Source organism: Tasmannia lanceolata, unplaced genomic scaffold (assembly GCF_043159265.1).
Source record: "Tasmannia lanceolata isolate RefF3 unplaced genomic scaffold, GAP_Taslan_0.1 ptg000015l, whole genome shotgun sequence".
NCBI classification, from domain to species: Eukaryota; Viridiplantae; Streptophyta; class Magnoliopsida; order Canellales; family Winteraceae; genus Tasmannia; species Tasmannia lanceolata.
The window spans coordinates 26,612,731-26,633,264 of record NW_027518692.1 but is presented as its reverse complement, the minus strand read 5'-3'; the positions used below and the strand labels follow the sequence as shown (position 1 = coordinate 26,633,264).

Here is a 20,534-nt window from a genome sequence, read left to right as displayed (position 1 = left end):
TATTCCCCTTACAGTTTTCTTTTCTTTTTTTTAAATTTTTTTTATTATGTGCGTTGTTTATCAGATTGAGCTTTTAACTTTAAGTGAAGGTAGTGAAGGTTTGGGTTGAATCCAATTTATTTTTTGGATTTAATGGGGGCACCCTTGGGGCTGGGTTATTAAAAGGACACGCTTCAATTTAGCATTCCTCAAATTATAAACTTGGGGCATAAACGTTGCCAATGGACGTGTGGGTGCATTAGTGAGCTGGGGCCACCCTTTGGATAGGCCACAACCTAAAAATTGCACAAACGTTCTCAATGGACATGTGGTGCATTGATGAGCTGGAGCGGCCACCGTTTGGATAGGCCAAAACCTAAATATAACACCACACGGTCCACACCACACAGCCACCTATCAATCTTGCACTTTTGAATGTTCGGCATAAGCTATGTACAATGGTCACAAAAAATGCATTGATCGGAGTTTATACTACCCATTCAGTGCAAGTTTTAGGATACAGTCCATATGGTTCCGATGATGCATTGATCGGAGTTCATATTCCCCATTCAGTGCAAGTTTTCCGATACAGCCCATATGGTTCAGATCGATGAGCATGTGTTTTGATGTTCAGTTAATACACATGATCATGGTGCAGTTCATTTCATTGTAAGACAAAGATTTAAGTCCTTGTGGGTGTACCAGCAAGTGGTACTAATGCACACCTGGTGTGCATGGTTATTTTGCTCACCCCCTCCAGAAGCTCTGCAAATTGGTGACTCAAATGCTGCTAGCTGTGGATTACCTCCACTCCAAACGTTGTTAGCATTTTTTTTTTAAACAGCTAAGAAAATTTCATTAAAAACACAGAAAAGAAAACAGAAACATAGAATTTACAATGGGGGCAGAGTTCATTGATCAAATTAAGAGAACATAACAATTCCAGCCAAAGTTTTGATCAAGTACTCATATGAGTAGGGGTTTGGCCTGTAGTTCAATGGTTGAGGTTTTCTATCACAAACTTGAGGTAGCAGGTTCGATCCAAGCTTACCTACCAAAAAGAGTACTCATGGCTTTCCTAACTTATTCGAGTTTTTCAAATTTCAAGAACTCTTTTTAACCTTTTTTTTTTGGAAAGATCCAATTACTCTTTAACTTCGTTTGAGTTTCCAGATAACTGAGCTAATTCTGAAACTTGATCTTAGTATTGATGGAGTTTAGTCAACTTTGAAAGTATTTGGAGTACCCAGCTTAGCTTTTAAAATGGTGTTTAACTCAATTTGAATTTGATTACAGTGCTCCAACATATTCCTTACAAAGGACAACAACATCCCTCTTGGTAGAAAGTCTCCCATCTCTGTAGAAAGTTTCCATTATTTCTCAACAGCACTTCCTCCAACGGAATGCAGGTGACTTCGGACTTTAAAAATTACTCTATACAGATGATCTCGCCAAGTTGGTATGGATTGTTGCTGCTGTTCAGCTAAAACATGATATTGGCCTAGAAAAATGGTTATACTACGCTTTAGGACAACACAAACCTACATGATCCCACAGCTATGATTGGCTAGTTTCCCACCATGTGGTAATGATTCTAAATAGACAAGCCGTTGATCCGGCAAGGATGAGCTTGTGGGGGTGTTGACAGTTTGAAAGAGCCCATGTCATTATGTTGCACAGTTTCAAAATCAAACAATGACAAGACGAACTTTGGCAAGGTCAGGAAAAATAGCTCAACACCAAGAAGAACCTCTAGACATATAAACTCCAGCTATAGTCAACGACAGCACAAGACTATGTTTGGTGACGCTCGAGAAAGTTCTCTTAGCAGTTGTTGTGATTGGTCGTGCTCAATCCTATCTCTAAAAGAGATCAAGGGCTGGAAGGGATCTAAGAAATCAAGGTATTGAACTCTGGTTGGTAAACCACAACACTGTAGTGCTTTCCGGATATCTTTCAAAAAATACTCTCTCAATGATGTTTCTTGCAGTTAATTAAACTGAAAAATTGGTTAACCCAACCCAAATGGGAAGAAGAGGGTCGGCTAACCGGAGTCTATGTCTAGCAGATATGTAAACCCCAAAAAGTGGTCCACTTTGTACATTTGCTGAGCAGACCTTCCATTAACTGAAAATTCGTATCCCAATTTTCTCCACCAGTTTGTGTTCAAGTCAAATATATCGAATCACAAAGTTCAAACTTTCTCTTCTTTACTGAGTTTCTCATACTAGATGATTTTCATTGTTTCAATAAAGTTACTCAACTCTTTTAAGAGTATACAAGCACCAGAGCCGTACTCTTGAACACATCCATGAAAGACTAGTGAAAAAAGACATTCGCCTCAGTTCAATCCAGAACAGACACTTCAATTCATCCATGATTTGGGGCATCTTCCCTAATCACATACTAATATGTGATGCCCTAATCAATTTTAGAAACTATTGGTCTCCCTCGAGGGACAATTGCTTCACGTTCCGCTAAACTCAAAAAGCTGCAGATAACAAAGCCCCAGTTGAAGCAGTTGATGAACCTTCTCTCACACCAAAGTAGCTAAAAGACTTCATTTCTGGTGTTACACTTATTTCATTTTTCACTATTAATGATTTTCAATTTGCCTATGCAAAGTAACACTAAGGTGCTATTATACTAATAATAAATTGACTTATTATTTTCACCAGTGAGCTGCATTTCCTTGAAATGGAACAAAATGACTTTCATTTGATACCCTTAACCTCAGGAGCTACAATATCCAGTTTACTTTGGCTGCCATTCAGTAGAAACCACAAAATTAGCTCAACCCAACACTAAGGTCCTATACAGTATCCATGGAAACATTCATATCACCAGCCAAAGCCATTTGAAAAGTGACAGACAAATAGATTCATACCGGACCATACAAAGTCAAGGGTTCATCTCGGTGTGCAACCCAATTGCATTTTTTTAAAGGTAAAATAATTTGTCTCATATAGAACTTCAGCGCAAGTTAGCTTAGCGCACTCTTGCTTTTGTAACATTTTCTAAGATGCTCCTGGTGTTTGGGACCTGGGTAGAACTCACCCTTAAAAGCTAGCCAACAACCCAATTGCATTTTAGACTGCAATTTTACAGATAAATTGGGTTCGCGCACCAAAATATAACCTACTGTCGCACAAAAATAGAGAAATAAGCAGTAAAAGCTGAAGTAGACATGATGATTATATCCATCTAATACTTCAACAATCCAATAGCATCTAAAGAAATAATGTTTCATTTATATAAACAAAAACTCAATGGTACCCGACCTCCATCGAGTAACTAGTCTTTCAGCGTCTTTGATGCCGTCTTTCTTATCCAAAAAAAGTACAAAGAAAAGAAGAAAAATAAGCTATCCTTGTATACTAAGGTAGCTCTATCCAGAATAAAAAATCAAACAAAACAAAACAGGAACTATATCTAAAATGTTGAAGGAAAATCATTCAAGATAGCTCTATCCTTCATTACACAACCAAACGACCACTTGCCCAAATAGCATACAACAACCCTGCAGTAATACCCGCAACACAAACAAAGGAAGTAACACGTAATCTCAAGAAGAAAATATTCAAACACTTACAAATTTGAAGTGTTCGAGTTAGAATCTGCAATCGACCCTGTTCTTCCATCCTCCTATAAAAGCTCGTTGGCTTAATTGTTCGCCGCAACAGAAAGGCCAATGAGAATGGGAATGCAAATGCCGCAAAGCTCTGTATAGAAACTTCGCTAATTGGCGAAGATTTAGTAGTGTAAGAGATCCAAGCTCCACATAAGAGCTGAACCAGACCCAGAAGAGCTACTGATTTACTAAGACCATACATTGTTTTCTCTAGGTTTTCTAGAACTCTTCTAGTCTCTTCGGCGAGCTCTGACCCGTCTCGCTCGACGGTAGGGCCGACTATCTCTTGGTGTCGGAAATTAGGGTTTTGGGGGTTTTCAGAGTCTGGACTAGGAGGGCTGCCTAAATTGGGTTTTTCTTCTAATGGTGTGTGGGCAGAATTTGAATAAGTTCTGGAAAAATTAGAGTTAGGAAGTGGTTGAGACTTGACAATAGTTGCTGAACTTGAGTAAAATCTGATGAAACTGAGATTAGGGTTTTGTTCTAACGGGGTATGGGCAGATTTCGAGTAAAGTTTTACAAAATCAGGATTTGGGTTTGTGGGGTTTTCACGGAGTATGCTCCGAGATTTGATAATAAGGGCTGAACTTGAGTAAGACCTGATGAAACTGAGATTAGGGTTTATAGGGTTTTGTTCTGACGTGGAATGGGCAGAATTCGAGTTAGGTTTGACAAAATCAGGATTTGGGTTTGTGGGTTTTTCATGGACTATCCTTTGAGATTTGATAATGGGGGATGAAATTGAATAGGAACTGATGAAAGTGCGATGAGGGTTTAAGGGATTTTCTTGTGAGAACGAAACAATGGAGCTAGGGTTAGGGTTTGGGGAGACTGAATGGGTAGTAATTACAGAGGAAGGATGAAGGGTTGCCTTCGCAAGTAGCTTATTGGTGATCCTACGAGAGAGAAAGACGGCGGCCATTTTGCGACCTTTTTGTGAAGATTTCTGAAAGACGAGATCATAAGCTCAAAGCTCTGTAAATCATTTTCCGTTTCTTTGATAAAACCTGCGAAAGGAATGTGTCTTCCATGGAAACACATAACCGGGAAAAGTGCGAGTGGGGTATACTTACTTGGTGATCTTGACCATTCATTTGCTAATCCCTCCAATGGAAATGTCATGTCCCAAAAAATATTTTCCTTCAGGTACTAAGCTTTTGATAATGCTTGTCTTATCAGGACCATTGATCTCATGTCGGACAGACGATTCATCCGTAGGATTAAGTCCTACACAAATCATCCTCCAGGCAAAACCATAATCAAGAACTTCTAGATCAAGGGCTACGATCACCCGATCAAGGTGGGCCAGCAATAATGAGATAGAGTTGTGTTCGGGGATCAACGGATTAGATTGATCTCTCCCCACATGGCGCATGTGGACCCAAGGTTGATGATTAGGAAAAAAAACCCAAGTAAGTACTAATAACAACTTTTGACTAGCCTTGCATTGCCATGAAATGGTTGGTTTTGTTCAGTTGGGATCTTTATAGACCATAGACTTAAATCTATACCATCCAAAGAGAATTCCCAAGGCTGGTAATGTGACTTTATCAGTTAGTCCCCTCCTTCCTTCTCTGCATTTGCTATTTCTTTCTCCAATTCTTACCCATTTAAATCAGCATTCAATCAATGGTTAGTACCATAATTTGCTCTGTTCATCCCTCAACTACTTTTCCTGTCTCTTTCCGGCAGAATTTCGGCAGCAAAACTGGGAAATGCAATTAACAAGATCATATTTGACGTTATGTGGGGCTTTAATCCAGTGATATCCTACCTGAGCTTGAGCTTTGTTTCATTACACCTTGAAAACTACGCACATGGTGTTGAATTTTCTTGTGTTTTATTAACTTATTCTGACTTTAAGACTAGTAAACCAGGTTCTGAACTTCGTCTGTTGGTAAGCACTCTATGATGTTGAATTTCATTTGATCTAATGTCGATTAGTATTTACAAAGAGATTTGATTCAAACATATAATGGAGAAAGTGGTGCACTTAAACATGAATCTAATGAAGGTATCTATATGTAAAATTTATGTTATATTAATCCAAATTAGCTTCCAGCAATATGCTAATTCTACCTTCTAACATGAACCCTGATGGATTTTATTGACTGGATTTTATATATAGATGCAAGGATTTGGGTTTTGATTTGGCGTACACGTGGATTTTTGAACCCAGGACCTGCTGTGAGGCAATAGACCCATACCATATGAAACAGCCAATCACAACCTGACATCATGCTTTACCCTACACCACATGTCAGGGTGACCCAGTGCAGTATGCAAGCATTTAGCAATTTTAATACTGCTTAAAGATTGGAGAGCAGCAGCCAGAATATTTTCTTTATTCAATTTAGATGGCCTATTCATAAATGGTTACATAATACCTCGTTGTTATTTTAAAATTTTCTCAAAGGTTCTGTAATATACTTCAGCTGGCGAGCCTATGACAATTCTCTCAAAATATTCAGCATCTTTATCAGTATGGTTCAAGCCAAAGAAACTGCTAAATCAACGTCTGATGAAACACTCCAAGAGGCATACCTTTCCAACAACGCATCCATTTCTGCTGTTATTATGTTATCAGTAACTTTACTGTAAACTTCAATGCATTTGTCAAAGAAAGTGTCATTGAAATTGGCATTTTGACGAGAAATGTGATCCAGTAAGTCAAAAATAATTCTGTTGCCAGTAGCACTGTGCATATCAGTGTGAATAGTGATCAGTTTGCCCAATGTACAGCAAGTTGGATTGGGTGCTAATGCCTCTGCCATTTGTGAGAAAATTGATTTTATCATGCCCAAAACCCTATGGAATTGCTTTACTTATTCAGAATGCTCAAACTTGCTTGTGGGTTAAACATTACGTTCAAGAGTAAGTCAGTCCTAAAGTTAATAGAAACAAAGAGGGACTTTCTTGAGCGGTCGACATTGCAAGGATGAATGAAAATGTGGTCGTCATATTGTCATTGTTATTATGGGATTGCGCTGCGTCCTGATGTGAACATCGAAACAAAGCTGCAAGGAACATTAATAATACTGACATTCAAAGAAACAGACTGCTCGCAAAAATGAAACACCAAAGCATTAACTGAAGGAGCCCATAAAAGATACGACCTCGTAGAGCAGATTTCGCTAAAACTCGAGCAGTTTCTTGAAAACTCGAGGATATAGCCTGCGTCTTTGTATTGAAACAAATCGACATTTGAGATCATGGCTAAGGACTAACCACTTCATTTTCCCATATAGTAAGTAGTGTGTGTTATGCTAATATTTAGTATAAATTTAGAGCATTCCATGAGGTGTCTGAAGCCATATGCTTCAATGAACTTGATGAAGAACAGAATATTTATGAGGTAGCCAGACAAGAAAGGCCTCAAGAAGTCCATGGGATTGCCATTAATGCAATTAGTTCAATAATGTCAGGCTCATTCATAAATGATGAAGATTTTCTATTGTCAGAAGTAAAGTTTGTGAAAATTTAATAATTGCCAGACCGGGGAGGTTTAAGTTTGATTGAGGCTTCAGGATTGTACAATGCATGGTGCCATGTCAAGAGGTCCAGCAACTATTGAGCATCAGGGAGTGAGAGCTGCGACTGTAATTAGGAATTGGTGGAAGAAACTTCTTGTGATCCTGAAAAGGTTAACAAAAACATAGTGGAAGCTCAATGTTTTATGACTGTCATTGAGCAAAACGAATTTGATTTCTCATCGTTTCAGCGATGTTTAGGCGACATAAATTCTCTGGCAATTACAGATATAGAATGGTACAAAAGGACCAAAAGGAACATAGAGAGATTTCAGTTATAAATTCCAAATTCAGAATTGGTGTAGCTTTGATAGGACCTTCCTGAAGATTCTGCGTATTCAGTTCTTGCTAAATTGAAGAAATCACATATCTTTAACATTGAGCTTCACCCACCCTTGTGTAGTGGATGATAATTTCAAAAAGCAAGTTGTTAGGAAACCAAAAAAGAATGTTGCTAAGAGAAAATTCCAGTCGGTGCAAAAGATGCTTATAAGAAAATCATAGCTGAAATGAATAAGCTTAAAAGAAATTTATCAATTCCATCTCTGAGTATGGTTAAGAATTCAATTTTGGGCAAGGCAGTAACTCTTAGTTTCGAGTATGGTAAGTGTAGTAATGTCGTTCTTGAAAAGATTGCATCTTTATTAAAAGGAACTGATGATTATTTGAATAGGCACTCTATTAGGCGATATCTTAAAACATGATTATGAAGTTGGTAAATCCTTTTGTCCTTAAAGTCATCTGCCAGGAAAGACTTTTACCATATATATATGTGTCAATGGCCCATTAAAAAGCATTACAGTTACCAGATTGAGTTCCACTCAAGATTCTTTTACGATAGCAACTTATTTCACTATATAGGAACAGGGTACAGATATGATAATACCAGGTATTCGAGCTCAGCCTATCACTATAGATAATGTTGTGCAAAACAAAATCAGAACATATACCAGAAATTCACTTGCTCACTGTCTCAAATTGCCTGCTTCATTATTTAGCTTAATTACTTGGGAATTGGAAAACATTAGTAGTGATAGCAAAGTGCAAATTAATTATCAATAGTTCTGACACCATGTGAAACAACCAATCACTCCAAAAGCTTAAGCTGCTAGAATTGGTGTTATTAATATCTATACCAATCTTTTCTTCAAATGCTCTAATTAAGATTTGAGTAACCTACTGGCTTAGTGACTTTTCAAGAAAACATAGCTATCAAACAAAATAATAAACCGAAAAATTTCAGAATCTAGTGTCCTAAACATAGCAAGATACTAGGAGAAAGTGTTCTTCAATGACCACAAAGTTAAGGTATTTGTCCTATGAACTAACTAAAAAGAAAAGTAAAATTTAAAAGAATGAACTTTATGCCAGCTCCACAGTAGTCTCTTAAGAGCATGCAGGGGCTTTGAAGTCCTTCAAAGTGACAAAGGAAATCGAGAGGGGCGCCATATTTAAAGGAACAGAGGCATCCAGAAGCATAGGATTCAAATCGGGAATGCCACCACACTCTGTAAGCTCCAATGGAAACCCATTTAGAAGCATGGTGGTGCTCTCAAGATTGCCATCTTTGGGCGTCAAATGGTATTCTTCTCTCAGTCCAACATATTCACCTTCCTCCATTTTAGTATCTTCCGGTGGATATATGTTCAAGTCACTGGCAATTGAAATGTTGAACGAAGTCGAGTTGGACAAATTAATCAGCAGTAGAGTAACTCCAGGCTGAGAGGCAGAGAAAATTTCACATGTTAGAATATAGTCTTTTAACTGAGTTTGTCATGAATTCTTGATCCAAATCTTGTATTAGCAACTAAATATAATTGCAAATTTCAACAAAACATTAGAAGCTTGTTACTTACAGAACTAAAATTACATAACTTCTTGATGGGGTGTAAAAACACAGCAGCCTATTAGCTGCCGACACGTGGCTAGAGGAGGGCCCACCGCGGACCAGCCTATTAGCTGCCGACACATGTCTCGAGAGGGGCCCACCGCAGACCCCGCGTCAGCAGGGGTAGTTTGGTAATTACACAGAGTAGGTGAGCTTGAACCTATAGGTGGTCGACACCTGTCTTGGAGCATTAACTCCCCAACTACCCCAATTTCTCCCTATAAAAGGGCCTTCAAAGCTCATAAATCAGGGTATTGAAATTCTCACCCACCACTCTTACAAACACCCTCTTCACTCCGGCTCATACTGACTTGAGTGTCGAAGGGCCTGTCCGGAGTACACTCCGGGTCGGTCATTCTGACCTCGTTTGCTCCTGTGCAGCACACAGCTCGTCCGGACTCTACTTCCCCCCAGCTCGGCTCTTACGTCACTGCCATATCCGTTAACCGATTTTGGGCCTAACAGATTGGCGCCATCCGTGGGACTCCAGAACTAAAAGCTGTTCAGATCCCTCACAAACAAAAATGGCAGGGCGCAAGAGCGCACGCATCCCCACTGCACGGACTACCCAAGTTCAATAAAACTTGGTCATCTCCAGCCGGACTGGATACGACATGTCTCGCTAGACGACAAAAATCAGTCCGGCCCAAGCCGGACTGGATACGACGCGTCTCGCTAGACGACAAAAATCAGTCCTGCCCAAGCCGGACTGGATACGACACGTCTCGCTAGACGACAAAAATCAGTCCGGCCCAAGCCGGACTGGATACGACACGTCTCGCTAGACGACAAAAATCAGTCCGGCCCAAGCCGGACTGGATACGACGCGTCTCGCTAGACGACAAAAATCAATCCGGCCCAAGCCGGACTGGATATGACGCGTCTCGCTAGAAGACAAAAATCAGTCCGGCCCAAGCCGGACTGGATATGACGTGTCTCGCTACACGACGAAACTCAGTCCGGACTGCTCCAAGCTCCGGATTGACAAAATCCGGACTGCTCCAAGCTCCGGACTGATAAAATCCGGACTGATAAGCTCCGGACTGCTCCAAGCTCTGGATTGACAAAATCCGGACTGCTCCAAGCTCCGGATTGACAAAATCCGGACTGCTCCAAGCTCTGGACTGACAAAATCCGGACTGATAAGCTCCGGACTGCTCCAAAATCCGGACTGCTCTAAGCTCCGGATTGACAAAATCCGGACTGCTCCAAGCTCCGGACTGACAAAATCCGGACTGCTCCAAAATCCGGACTGCTCCAAGCTCCGGACTGACAAAATCCGAACTGCTCTAAGCTCCGGAGTGACAAAATCCGGACTGCTCCAAGCTCCGGACTGACAAAATCCGGACTGATAAGCTCCGGACTGCTCCAAAAGCCGAACTGGGTATGGCGCAAAGCGCTACAGGACAAAATCCAGTTCATCTCACGCCGAACTGGGTATGGCGCAAAGCGCTACAGGACAAAATCCAGTTCATCAAAAGCCGAACTGGGTATGGCGCAAAGCGCTACAGGACAAAATCCAGTTCATCTCAAGCCGAACTGGGTATGGCGCAAAGCGCTACAGGACAAAATCCAGTTCATCAAAAGCCGAACTGGGTATGGCGCAAAGCGCTACAGGAAAAATCCAGTTCATCTCAAGCCGAACTGGGTATGGCGCAAAGCGCTACAGGACAAAATCCAGTTCATCAAAAGCCGAACTGGGTATGGCGCAAAGCGCTACAGGACAAAATCCAGTTCATCAAAAGCCGAACTGGGTATGGCGCAAAGCGCTACAGGACAAAATCCAGTTCATCTCAAGCCGAACTGGGTATGGCGCAAAGCGCTACAGGACAAAATCCAGTTCATCTCAAGCCGACCAGGACTCGGTGAGATTCGCTACAAGACAAAATTCAATTTCGTCTTTTAGCTGATTGCGCTATATTCAGTTCATCTCAATCCGAACTGGATATAGCGCAAAGCGCTGCAGGACAAAATCCGGACTGATAAGATCCGGACTGCTCCAAAATCCGGACTGCTCCAATTTCCGGACTGCCCCAATTTCTGGACTGCTCCAAGTTCTGGACTGCTTCAAAATCCGGACTGATAAGCTCCGGACTGCTCCAAAATCCGGACTGCTCCAAGCTCTGGATTGACAAAATCCGGACTGCTCCAAGCTCCGGATTGACAAAATCCGGACTGATAAGCTCCGGACTGCTCCAAAATCCGGACTGCTTTAAGCTCCGGATTGACAAAATCCGGACTGCTCCAAGCTCCGGACTGACAAAATCAGGACTGATAAGCTCCGGACTGCTCCAAAATCCGGACTGCTCCAAGCTCCGGACTGACAAAATCCGGACTGCTCTAAGCTCCGGACTGACAAAATCCGGACTGATAAGCTCCGGACTGCTCGAAAATCCGGACTGCTCTAAGCTCCGGACTGCTCGAAAATCCGGACTGCTCTAAGCTCCGGATTGACAAAATCCGGACTGCTCGAAAATCCGGACTGCTCTAAGCTCCGGATTGACAAAATCCGGACTGCTCCAAGCTCCGGATTGGCAAAATCCGGACTGCTCCAAGCTCCGGACTGACAAAATCCGGACTGATAAGCTCCGGACTGCTCCAAAATCCGAACTGCTCTAAGCTCCGGATTGACAAAATCCGGACTGCTCCAAACTCCGGAGTGACAAAATCCGGACTGCTCCAAGCTCCGGACTGACAAAATCCGGACTGATAAGCTCCGAACTACTCCAAAATCCGGACTGCTCCAAGCTCTGGACTGACAAAATCCGGACTGCTCCAAGCTCCGGACTTACAAAATCCGGACTGATAAGCTCCGGACTGCTCCAAAATCCGGACTGCTCCAAGCTCCGGATTGACAAAATCCGGACTGCTCCAAGCTCCGGACTGACAAAATCCGGACTGATAAGCTCCGGACTGCTCCAAAATCCGGACTGCTCCAATTTCCGGACTGCCCCAATTTCTGGACTGCTCCAAGTTCTGGACTGCTCCAAGTTCTGGACTGCTCCAAGTTCCGAACTGCTCCAAATTCCGGACTGCCCCACAGGCCGCACCCCGACCGCCACCAACCAGAAGATGTACTCACCACATTTCCCCAAGTCACCATAATAACTTGGAGAACTTGGGGGGCAACTGATGGGGTGTAAAAACACAGTAGCCTATTAGCTGCCGACACGTGGCTAGAGGAGGGCCCACCGCGGACCAGCCTATTAGCTGCCGACACATGTCTCGAGAGGGGCCCACCGCAGACCCCGCGTCAGCAGGGGTAGTTTGGTAATTACACAGAGTAGGTGAGCTTGAACATATAGCTGGTCGACACCTGTCTTGGAGCATTAACTCCCCAACTACCCCAATTTCTCCCTATAAAAGGGCCTTCAAAGCTCATAAATCAGGGTATTGAAATTCTCACCCACCACTCTTACAAACACCCTCTTCACTCCGGCTCATACTGACTTGAGTGTCGAAGGGCCTGTCCGGAGTACACTCCGGGTCGGTCATTCTGACCTCGTTTGCTCCTGTGCAGCACACAGCTCGTCCGGACTCTACTTCCCCCCAGCTCGGCTCTTACGTCACTGCCATATCCGTTAACCGATTTTGGGCCTAACACTTCTTATGCAATATTTTTTATCAAAAACAACTGTTTTTGTAATGTAAAATGTCTTTCTAGTGAAATGCGCTATGCAGATTGAACAAATCAATGAAACCCATCACAAACAAAATGTTTATTTAAAAAAGGACTGGATGAAGATATAGTCATGCAGATTAAATAAATCAATGAAACTCATCACAAACAAAAAATTTGTTTTAGAAAAAATGACAAGATGAAGATATAAGAAAAAAATGACTAGATGAAGATATAGTCATACCTTCTTCTTAGAACAATGAGAATATGCACGCAGGTATGGTGAACCATTGTGACTGGTAGAAAGAACCTTGTTTCCCACTAAACGGTGCCAGAGGAGAGCACTGAAAAAATTTACAGTAGAATAGGATGAGATGATGAAATTGAGCTAAATAATTACTGAAAGCGACTCTGTTTTAGATCCTATATCTCAAAACTCACCTATAGTAATCAGGGTTGGGGACAAATGTTGTGGTGTTTAGTAGACCATAATTTCCTCCAATCAATGACTGTCGGCAGAACACTTTGTTACCAAATGTCGATGACAAACCAAATTGATCCAAGTACCTGTGCAAATCAAACAACTAAATTAGTTAATCTCATGAGGACAAATTAAAAGGAGAAGACAGAGATCTGTTTATGTGAATCAAGACAATAAACTTCATAATGAAGTGTATAGCACAAACTGAAATCTCATCTACAAGATCTAAATAGGAGTAATAGTAGAAGAATATCTGAAAAAACCACTTTATATATAATAAATCATTAGAACAAATAAGGCGAAATAAGTTTGTCACCAGAAGCTATCAACGAATGCGTGTGATACGTTTTTGCCACCGCTATTATACGCCCCACCGGATTCCCCAACCCATGGAGATGACCATGGAGCAACGCTACTAAGTGTTACTTCAATATCTTTGTATGTTTGAGCTATCTGATCAAGATAATTAGGATCTTGGATCTTGTATATTAGATTGGGGTCGACACCTAAATACAAGTTGTCACAGACTATTCATCAGCATACCATTTAATGAAAAATGTACAAAATAAACATAATGAATATATAAAGAAAACATAAATGGATGCAAATTTTTTCCAAAATTGTTGACTGGGCATGAATGCATATGCAATGTAACCTCACTGACCTGGACCAAGATTGTAGACGTGATGTGTTACTCCATCAACAACATTGGGGCCTGAGGCTTGAAGGAATTCAATGTACCATTTCTGATCAAAGAAGCCTCCTGGTCCCAATACTTGTGGTTGTCTTGTAGAATTCTGATACAAAGTCTGGATAAGATTTTTGAGAACAACCATATCTTGGCCATATAGTGTAGCATCAACCCTTGCGGAAACACCGCCACCAGATAACTCATTGCCTGGTTTGGATCAAAATGCGTTGTTAATCGAGAAATATACAGAACTACATGGCATCATTCTCTAAAATTGAGTGGAAGTTCATCAAATTACCAAATTCGAAAGAATCAATCTTATATCCCTTAGAGATGGTGTAATTAATTAAATCACGAGCATTAGTGGGATCCCAAGGACCACCCCAAAGACCATTATCTGTTACTTTTTTCCTCCCAAATAGTGCATTCAGTCCGAATGTTACTATTGCTCTGCAACAATATCATCAAAATTATTGAAAGTGTAAAACAACATATATTTAGACAATTTTATAAACTCTCATCTTACAAAAAGAATTATTAATGTTGAAAGAAGGAAAGGAGACATTTATAAATTTATGGGGAGCGATCCTTACCCTGTGTTGTTAAAAAAGCTTGATAACTTATCCCACCTTTCCATTGTAAGGCAACCTTTGGTAAATCCAAACAATCCATCTGTACTATTTTTGAAGCTTGGGCATTTAGAAACTGAATTTCCTACCTTATACAATACTTGGTCTTGCAGTGACCCTCCAAGCCTAATTCTCAAAGGATTGAAAGCTGCAATTACAATAGAATTAAAACAAAATTACAAGATAAGCTTGATGGTATTTCTCAAAACCACAACTTGATTTAGAAATCCTCCTCCTTATTTCCCAAACAATGTGTAGTTCAAAACTTTATAAAAGGCCACCAGTTTCTCATAACGAAACTATTGCTTAAGATTCTGAATCAGAATCTGACTTACCCTTAACAGCCTTCGAAAGAATCGGGTCATCTAGATCCTGAAAAAAAAATTTAAAAAGAAGAAGTTTATTTTGTGTTCTTATCATCCAACATCAAGCATACGTCCATAGACATCATAGAATGTTCTTACATATATATGTCCATAAAAAAAAATCCAAATATACAGTCACAGACATAGTTGCCGGAAACTCCCTGGGTGGGTGGGAAACTCGTTTCCCCTAAAACGTGTTTCTCGCAGTTGGGAAACTCGTTTCTCCTAACATGAGGGAAACAAGTTTCGGAAACGTTTCCAAAATATGATACAAAATTGGAGAAATGTTTCTAAAACACATGGGAAACATATGGAAAACTTATAAATAATGTGTAAACGCATGATAAACGAATGCAACACTCGTAGAAAACGCATATGAAACGTGTAGGAAACATGTGTGGAATGATTTTCGGAAAAAAAACACATCATTTCCCAAGACGTTTCTCGTATGATTTTCTATTGTTTCTCATTTCTCCTGTATTTTTTTTCATGCGTTTCCTGTTTCCGTTTCCCGTTTCGTTTCCCGAATTTGTTTCCCACCCTGGTAACTATGGTCACAGATATATGAATATATCTATGGAACATTCAAGTTTACATTCAAATATATCCATGTTCTTACCATTCAAAAAAACAAATAAATCATCAAGCATACATCCATAGATTAATATATATATATGAGGAAACTGTTGGTGCGCTTAAGCTCACCAAACTTTTGGTGAGCTTAAGCGCCCCAATCACATGGGGGCTAGGTGATCCAAAGCATTCATTTTAAAGTCCCTTACATGGATAGGATCTGTCCATTTTTGTCCTCCACAAATGGAGGGGTTAGGATGATCCTATGGAGCTGATTTTTGGTACACCCCCTATCTATCATAAGGCCTTTAAAATGAATGCTTTGGATCACCTAACAAAGTGGGCCCCCATGTGATTGGGGAGCTTAAGCGCACCATAGGTTTGGTGCGCTTAAGCTCACCAACAATTTTCTCATATATATATATATATATATATATATATATATATATATATATATATATATATATATATATATATATATATAGAGAGGAAAGTGTTTCTAAGCACATGCTTAGATAAGCTTATCTAAGCACATGCTCAAAAACACATGTGGCCCACATTTTTTGGGGGATCCAAAGCATTCATTTGGAAGGCCCTTCCATGGATAGGGTGTGTACCAAAAATCAGCCCTATAGGATCATCCTAACCCTGCTATTTGTGGAGGGGAAAATGGGCAGAAATATGGACACACAGTGTCTGTCCATTTTCCACTCCAACTTTGATTGGGTTAGGATGATCCTATAAGGCTGGTTTTTGGTACACACCCTATCTATGGAAGGGCCTTCCAAATGAATGCTTTGGATCCCCCAAAAAATGTGGGCCACATGTGTTTTTGAGCACATGCTTAGATAAGTTTATCTAAGCACGTGCTTAGAAACACTTTTCTCATATATATATATATATATATATATATATATATATATAGAGAGAGAGAGAGAGAGAGAGAGAGAGAGAGAGAGAGAAAACGGTTCCTACACATATGTGTAGAGAGTTCTCTACACACTAGCTTAAAATATAGTGGGGCCCCACATTGTTTGGGTGATCCAAGCCATCCATTTTAAAGGCCCTCACATAGATAGGGTGTCGACAAAAAATCAGATCCATAGGATCATCCCAACCCTACGATTTGTAGAGGTAAAATGGATGTCTTTAAACCTTCACAAATTAGTCAATTTTTTGCCTCCACAGTTCGAATGGTTAGGATGATCCTATGGATCTGATTTTTTGTGGACACCTTATCTATGTGAGGGCCTTAAAAATGAATGGTTTGGATCACCCAAATAATGTGGCCCCCACTGTATTTTAAGCTAGTGTGTAGATAACTTATCTACACATATGTGTAGGAACCGTTTTCTCATATATATATCTGAAATTAGAGAACACAAGTTTACTTTCTGTTCATACAAATATACAGTCATGCATTGATGAAATATGGAAAAAAGAAGAAAGAACATAGAAAAAGGTTATTGATATTGGCACTACCATGTTTTTATAATTGCACTAACTTATCTTTTATCACTTAAAAAAGTTGTCAAAGGTTATTATAGTTTCCAAAAAGCCCGCCAAAGCCAATTAAAACAGAAAAGACAAGTAGAGTTTGTGCAATTATTAGAACATGGTAGTGCCAATATCAGTATCCTAAAAAACCATGTTTAATTTGCTTCATACCATAAACTTTCTTTAATACATATACCATAGAACAATTAACAAGCATCTATCCATCCATCTATATATATATATATACTAGTAAAAAACCCCGTGTGATGCACGGGCCGACAAAGAATTGTACGGACCACATCATAGGTTGATCCAAACCGTCCATGTGATGGAACACAACATCAATAGGTTGTGCCCGTAAAATCATTTCCATAGCCCTCCAATCTATAGAGGTTTCCATAATCTGTTGTTCGTCTCAAGGTGCCCAGAATTTGTAAATATTTGTACAGGTGTGCAAAATTCGTAATATCCTCAAAAATTAATAAGTAAAAGTAGTTTTTTTCGTAATTGTCATATTTTGATACCTTGTCTTTGTAGTTTTTTCCATAATTGTCATATCCAGTTGTCTGTAATGTCCCTCCAAACTTTACTCCGTAATGATTATTATTGCCAGCTTCTTTCCTTCCGTATTACTTCTAGCAACCTTTGAAGAAATAGTATTTCCGTGCAGTTTTTCATCACATCTAATAAGATCTCTGAATACATACAATTGTAAAGTATGGGCGAGACATAGCGTTTGGAGAAGGTGGCTAGCAAATCAAGATTCAAAATTACCAGTGAGGTGTTAATGCCACAGATTTTGCAAATAATTCCGAACATTCATACCTTTTTTCCCCTCACATAGATAGTATGTACAGATATGTGGGGAGGGCAAAAAAGGGTAAAAATCATCACATTGACGTGTTAAATGGACAAAATTATCTCATTTGCTCTTCTGCTATATATATATTACATTAATATCTAAAATCAGAGAATACTGTACAAATATATAATCATGCATTAAGGAAATATGGAAAGATAAAAAGAAAGAACATAAAAAACCAATTTTAATTTGCTTCATACCATCCACTTTCACTAATACATGTACCATTTTTTTAGAGCCATGATAAATTCACATCCCCTGTAGGATAATTCGCTCCCCTTTAAAGGAGGGTCAAGTGCGAATTTATCATTGCCCTTTTTTATGACATAGGGTATCCTCACCCCAATTTTTAGGGCGGGACTATTCCCTAAGGATGATAGCAATCACATGTTAAACCACGAGCATCAGGTAAGCCCGGGGAGATTTGAACTCCTGTCAATAGGGAGTAGGGGTATCAATGGATCTAGACAGTCCGATGGACTACCCGAATCCGAAGTTCAATTGATAGGATCTAGACAGACTACTAGGATCCATGGACATATTTTGGATCTCCATCATAGGATCCGAAAAAATTATCAATCGGATCCAGACAACTATTAAAAGCCCGCGGGACAGTCCGAAATCCGATATCATTATATTATTTTATGGAAATACCCTTCAAATTTTATAACAGTAAGTATTATTTCAAGGATATTTTAGTTAAAATAAGTCATGTCTATTTTTCGAGCGATTTCAATTTCAGTATTTTGTCATTCAAATGTCCCAAGTCTTGGGTCAGCCTCTTCTTTTCCTTCTCTAACCATTGACTTTAAGTCTCTAATCCATTGCTCATCACCATTGCAAGTCGCCCTCGCCCTCTTAAGAATTTTAACTGTGTACAGCGTAAGTACTAGGACACTCCGATGGACGCTCCGATTTGAAATGGATCGTGACTGAGAGATGGAAAGTAGGATCCGAAGAACATTCCGAATCCGATCCGACCGATAATGGATTTGAATGGATCATGACTGAGACATAGGTGGATCCGATCCGAAGTGGATCCGTTGACACCCCTAATAGGGAGCATACCCATGACTTTAAGTCAAAGAGACAGACCTGTACGGGTTACTAATAAATATAGCGTATATAACAAGCATTGAAAAAGAAAGATTGAGACAAAAATAAATACCAGATTTATAATGGAGGCATTCCCCCATGGACACTGATTATAATTGCACTTGGCAGGAGGCCACCAATCCATGGTTGCACATACAAAGTTATCATCTGTTTTAGCAATGGAGACTACTCCTTTCACAGTCACTGTCACATCTTCACTCGAACTCTTCACACAAAAATAAGAGAAAAGAAGAGAAAGAAGCAAAACTCGAAGCCCCATCCCTATATCAAAAAAGAAAAAGGAATTGGATTTGGGATTTTAAACCAATCTTGTATATCTATTCGATTGAGTTGGTGGTGTTGTTAAGAAAAAAGAAAGTGAAGTAAAAGAAACATGCAAACAAAACAAGAAAAAACAAAAGAATTTACCTTTTGGAACTGAAGAATATCTCTACCCAAGAGGAAGAGGAGGAGAAGAGAGTTATATACGTTAGAAGACGTGAGTTAACTCATATTTGTTTCTCATGTGGAAAGGAGAGATTTTGGGTGGATTTAGGATAAGTTTGCCTTGAATATGAAAATTAACCTATCCAAGTAAATGACGTTCCCATCTTACCAAGCTTTACATAAGATTCCAATAATGCCATTAAATATATTGCATGTATACACTCGCAAATTAATTGCTATGAGAAATCTAATAATCATAGATCCTACGTGGCTACGTGGCACGCAGCCACGTAACCACGTAGATCCTACAGAAACGCAAAGAATATGTCCTCTTGATTGCACATACATGTACGTATGTGAGTGAAAAAAGGAAATGATATCTCCCCCTAACGGATTAAATCCCACCCTCTCACGGTTTCATTAAGTTTTAAAGGCAGAGAGAAACGTTAGAGGGGGTAAACTTATCCTCAAGCAGTGAACCATGCTCACGGAAAACGTGAAGGAGTAGGGATATCAATTCCCGTACAAACTTAACAAAAAGAATGAAATAATCAGATTAATTCGAGGATCATTCTTAGTATTGGATTGAAACATTGGGATGTGTGTATAATCAAGATAGTTGATCCAGTGGACCACTTCGCGTCTATAAGATTAAGGCCCACAAAAGCCAATACTTCAATTGTCTTGGGAGTATATATCAAGGTTATAAAATCATCTGATCAAGGTGGGGCAACGGAATTGGGCCAGGGGCCAGGAGTGTTTGCCCGCTTGATCAATGGACATGATGATCATTTCCTCATGGCCGGCGTAGGGCCCAAGGTTGTAGCGCCTTTCATCGGTCATGATCTAAGTTTTTTCTACATGCAATCAATGGTTAGCTTCATCCAATCAATGCAAGTTTAAATCTTTGCACTTTGACTTATCCAAGATAGGACATGACCCCTAAATTTTGGGATATGATGATCCAAACCGTCCATTTTATGGGCCACATTGTAAATGGGTTGTTCCCAAAAATGATTTCCATAGATTGATCCTAGCCCTCCGATCTATGGAGGAACCGCTTATTATGGAAACATCTATAGATTGCAGGGGTTGGAGTCATCCTACTATCCTAGGGAGATGAATTTTGGGGCACAAGTACCTATTTACGTTTTGCCCCATTAAACGGAAGGTTTGGATCATCCTATGGTGTAAGCCGTACAGTACTTTTTTGAAAAATATTGGGTTACACCATATAAAAACTCCCT

General features: G+C 40.0%; 2 protein-coding genes across 2 annotated transcripts; both read right to left on the bottom strand.

Moving 5' to 3' along the window:
- Nucleotides 1-3,455: 3,455 nt before the first annotated feature.
- LOC143891903 (uncharacterized) lies at nucleotides 3,456-3,812 on the bottom strand. Its single transcript, XM_077396400.1, has one exon. The coding sequence runs from the start codon at nucleotides 3,810-3,812 to the stop codon at nucleotides 3,456-3,458; it is 357 nt and encodes a 118-aa protein (XP_077252515.1).
- Nucleotides 3,813-8,350: 4,538 nt separating this feature from the next.
- Nucleotides 8,351-19,334, bottom strand: LOC143846479 (heparanase-like protein 1). Its single transcript, XM_077354915.1, has 10 exons — nucleotides 19,270-19,334; nucleotides 18,914-19,122; nucleotides 14,784-14,820; nucleotides 14,413-14,596; nucleotides 14,118-14,269; nucleotides 13,793-14,026; nucleotides 13,445-13,634; nucleotides 13,089-13,214; nucleotides 12,892-12,991; nucleotides 8,351-8,859 (listed from the first exon to the last, which is right to left on the bottom strand). The coding sequence occupies exons 2-10, from the start codon at nucleotides 19,118-19,120 to the stop codon at nucleotides 8,527-8,529; spliced, it is 1,563 nt and encodes a 520-aa protein (XP_077211030.1). The 5' UTR covers nucleotides 19,121-19,122; nucleotides 19,270-19,334; the 3' UTR covers nucleotides 8,351-8,526.
- Between the last annotated feature and the right edge of the window lie 1,200 nt (nucleotides 19,335-20,534).

Coding starts and splice junctions, on each gene's coding strand:
- LOC143846479 (XM_077354915.1), bottom strand. CDS start 19,120: ATGGGGCTTCGAGTTTTGCTTCTTTCTCTTCTTTTCTCTTATTTTTGT. Junction 14,597..14,783: donor TCTTTCGAAGGCTGTTAAGG/GTAAGTCAGATT, acceptor TTGTAATTGCAG/CTTTCAATCCTTTGAGAATT. Junction 14,027..14,117: donor GATTGATTCTTTCGAATTTG/GTAATTTGATGA, acceptor GATCCAAACCAG/GCAATGAGTTATCTGGTGGC.
- LOC143891903 (XM_077396400.1), bottom strand. CDS start 3,812: ATGTATGGTCTTAGTAAATCAGTAGCTCTTCTGGGTCTGGTTCAGCTC.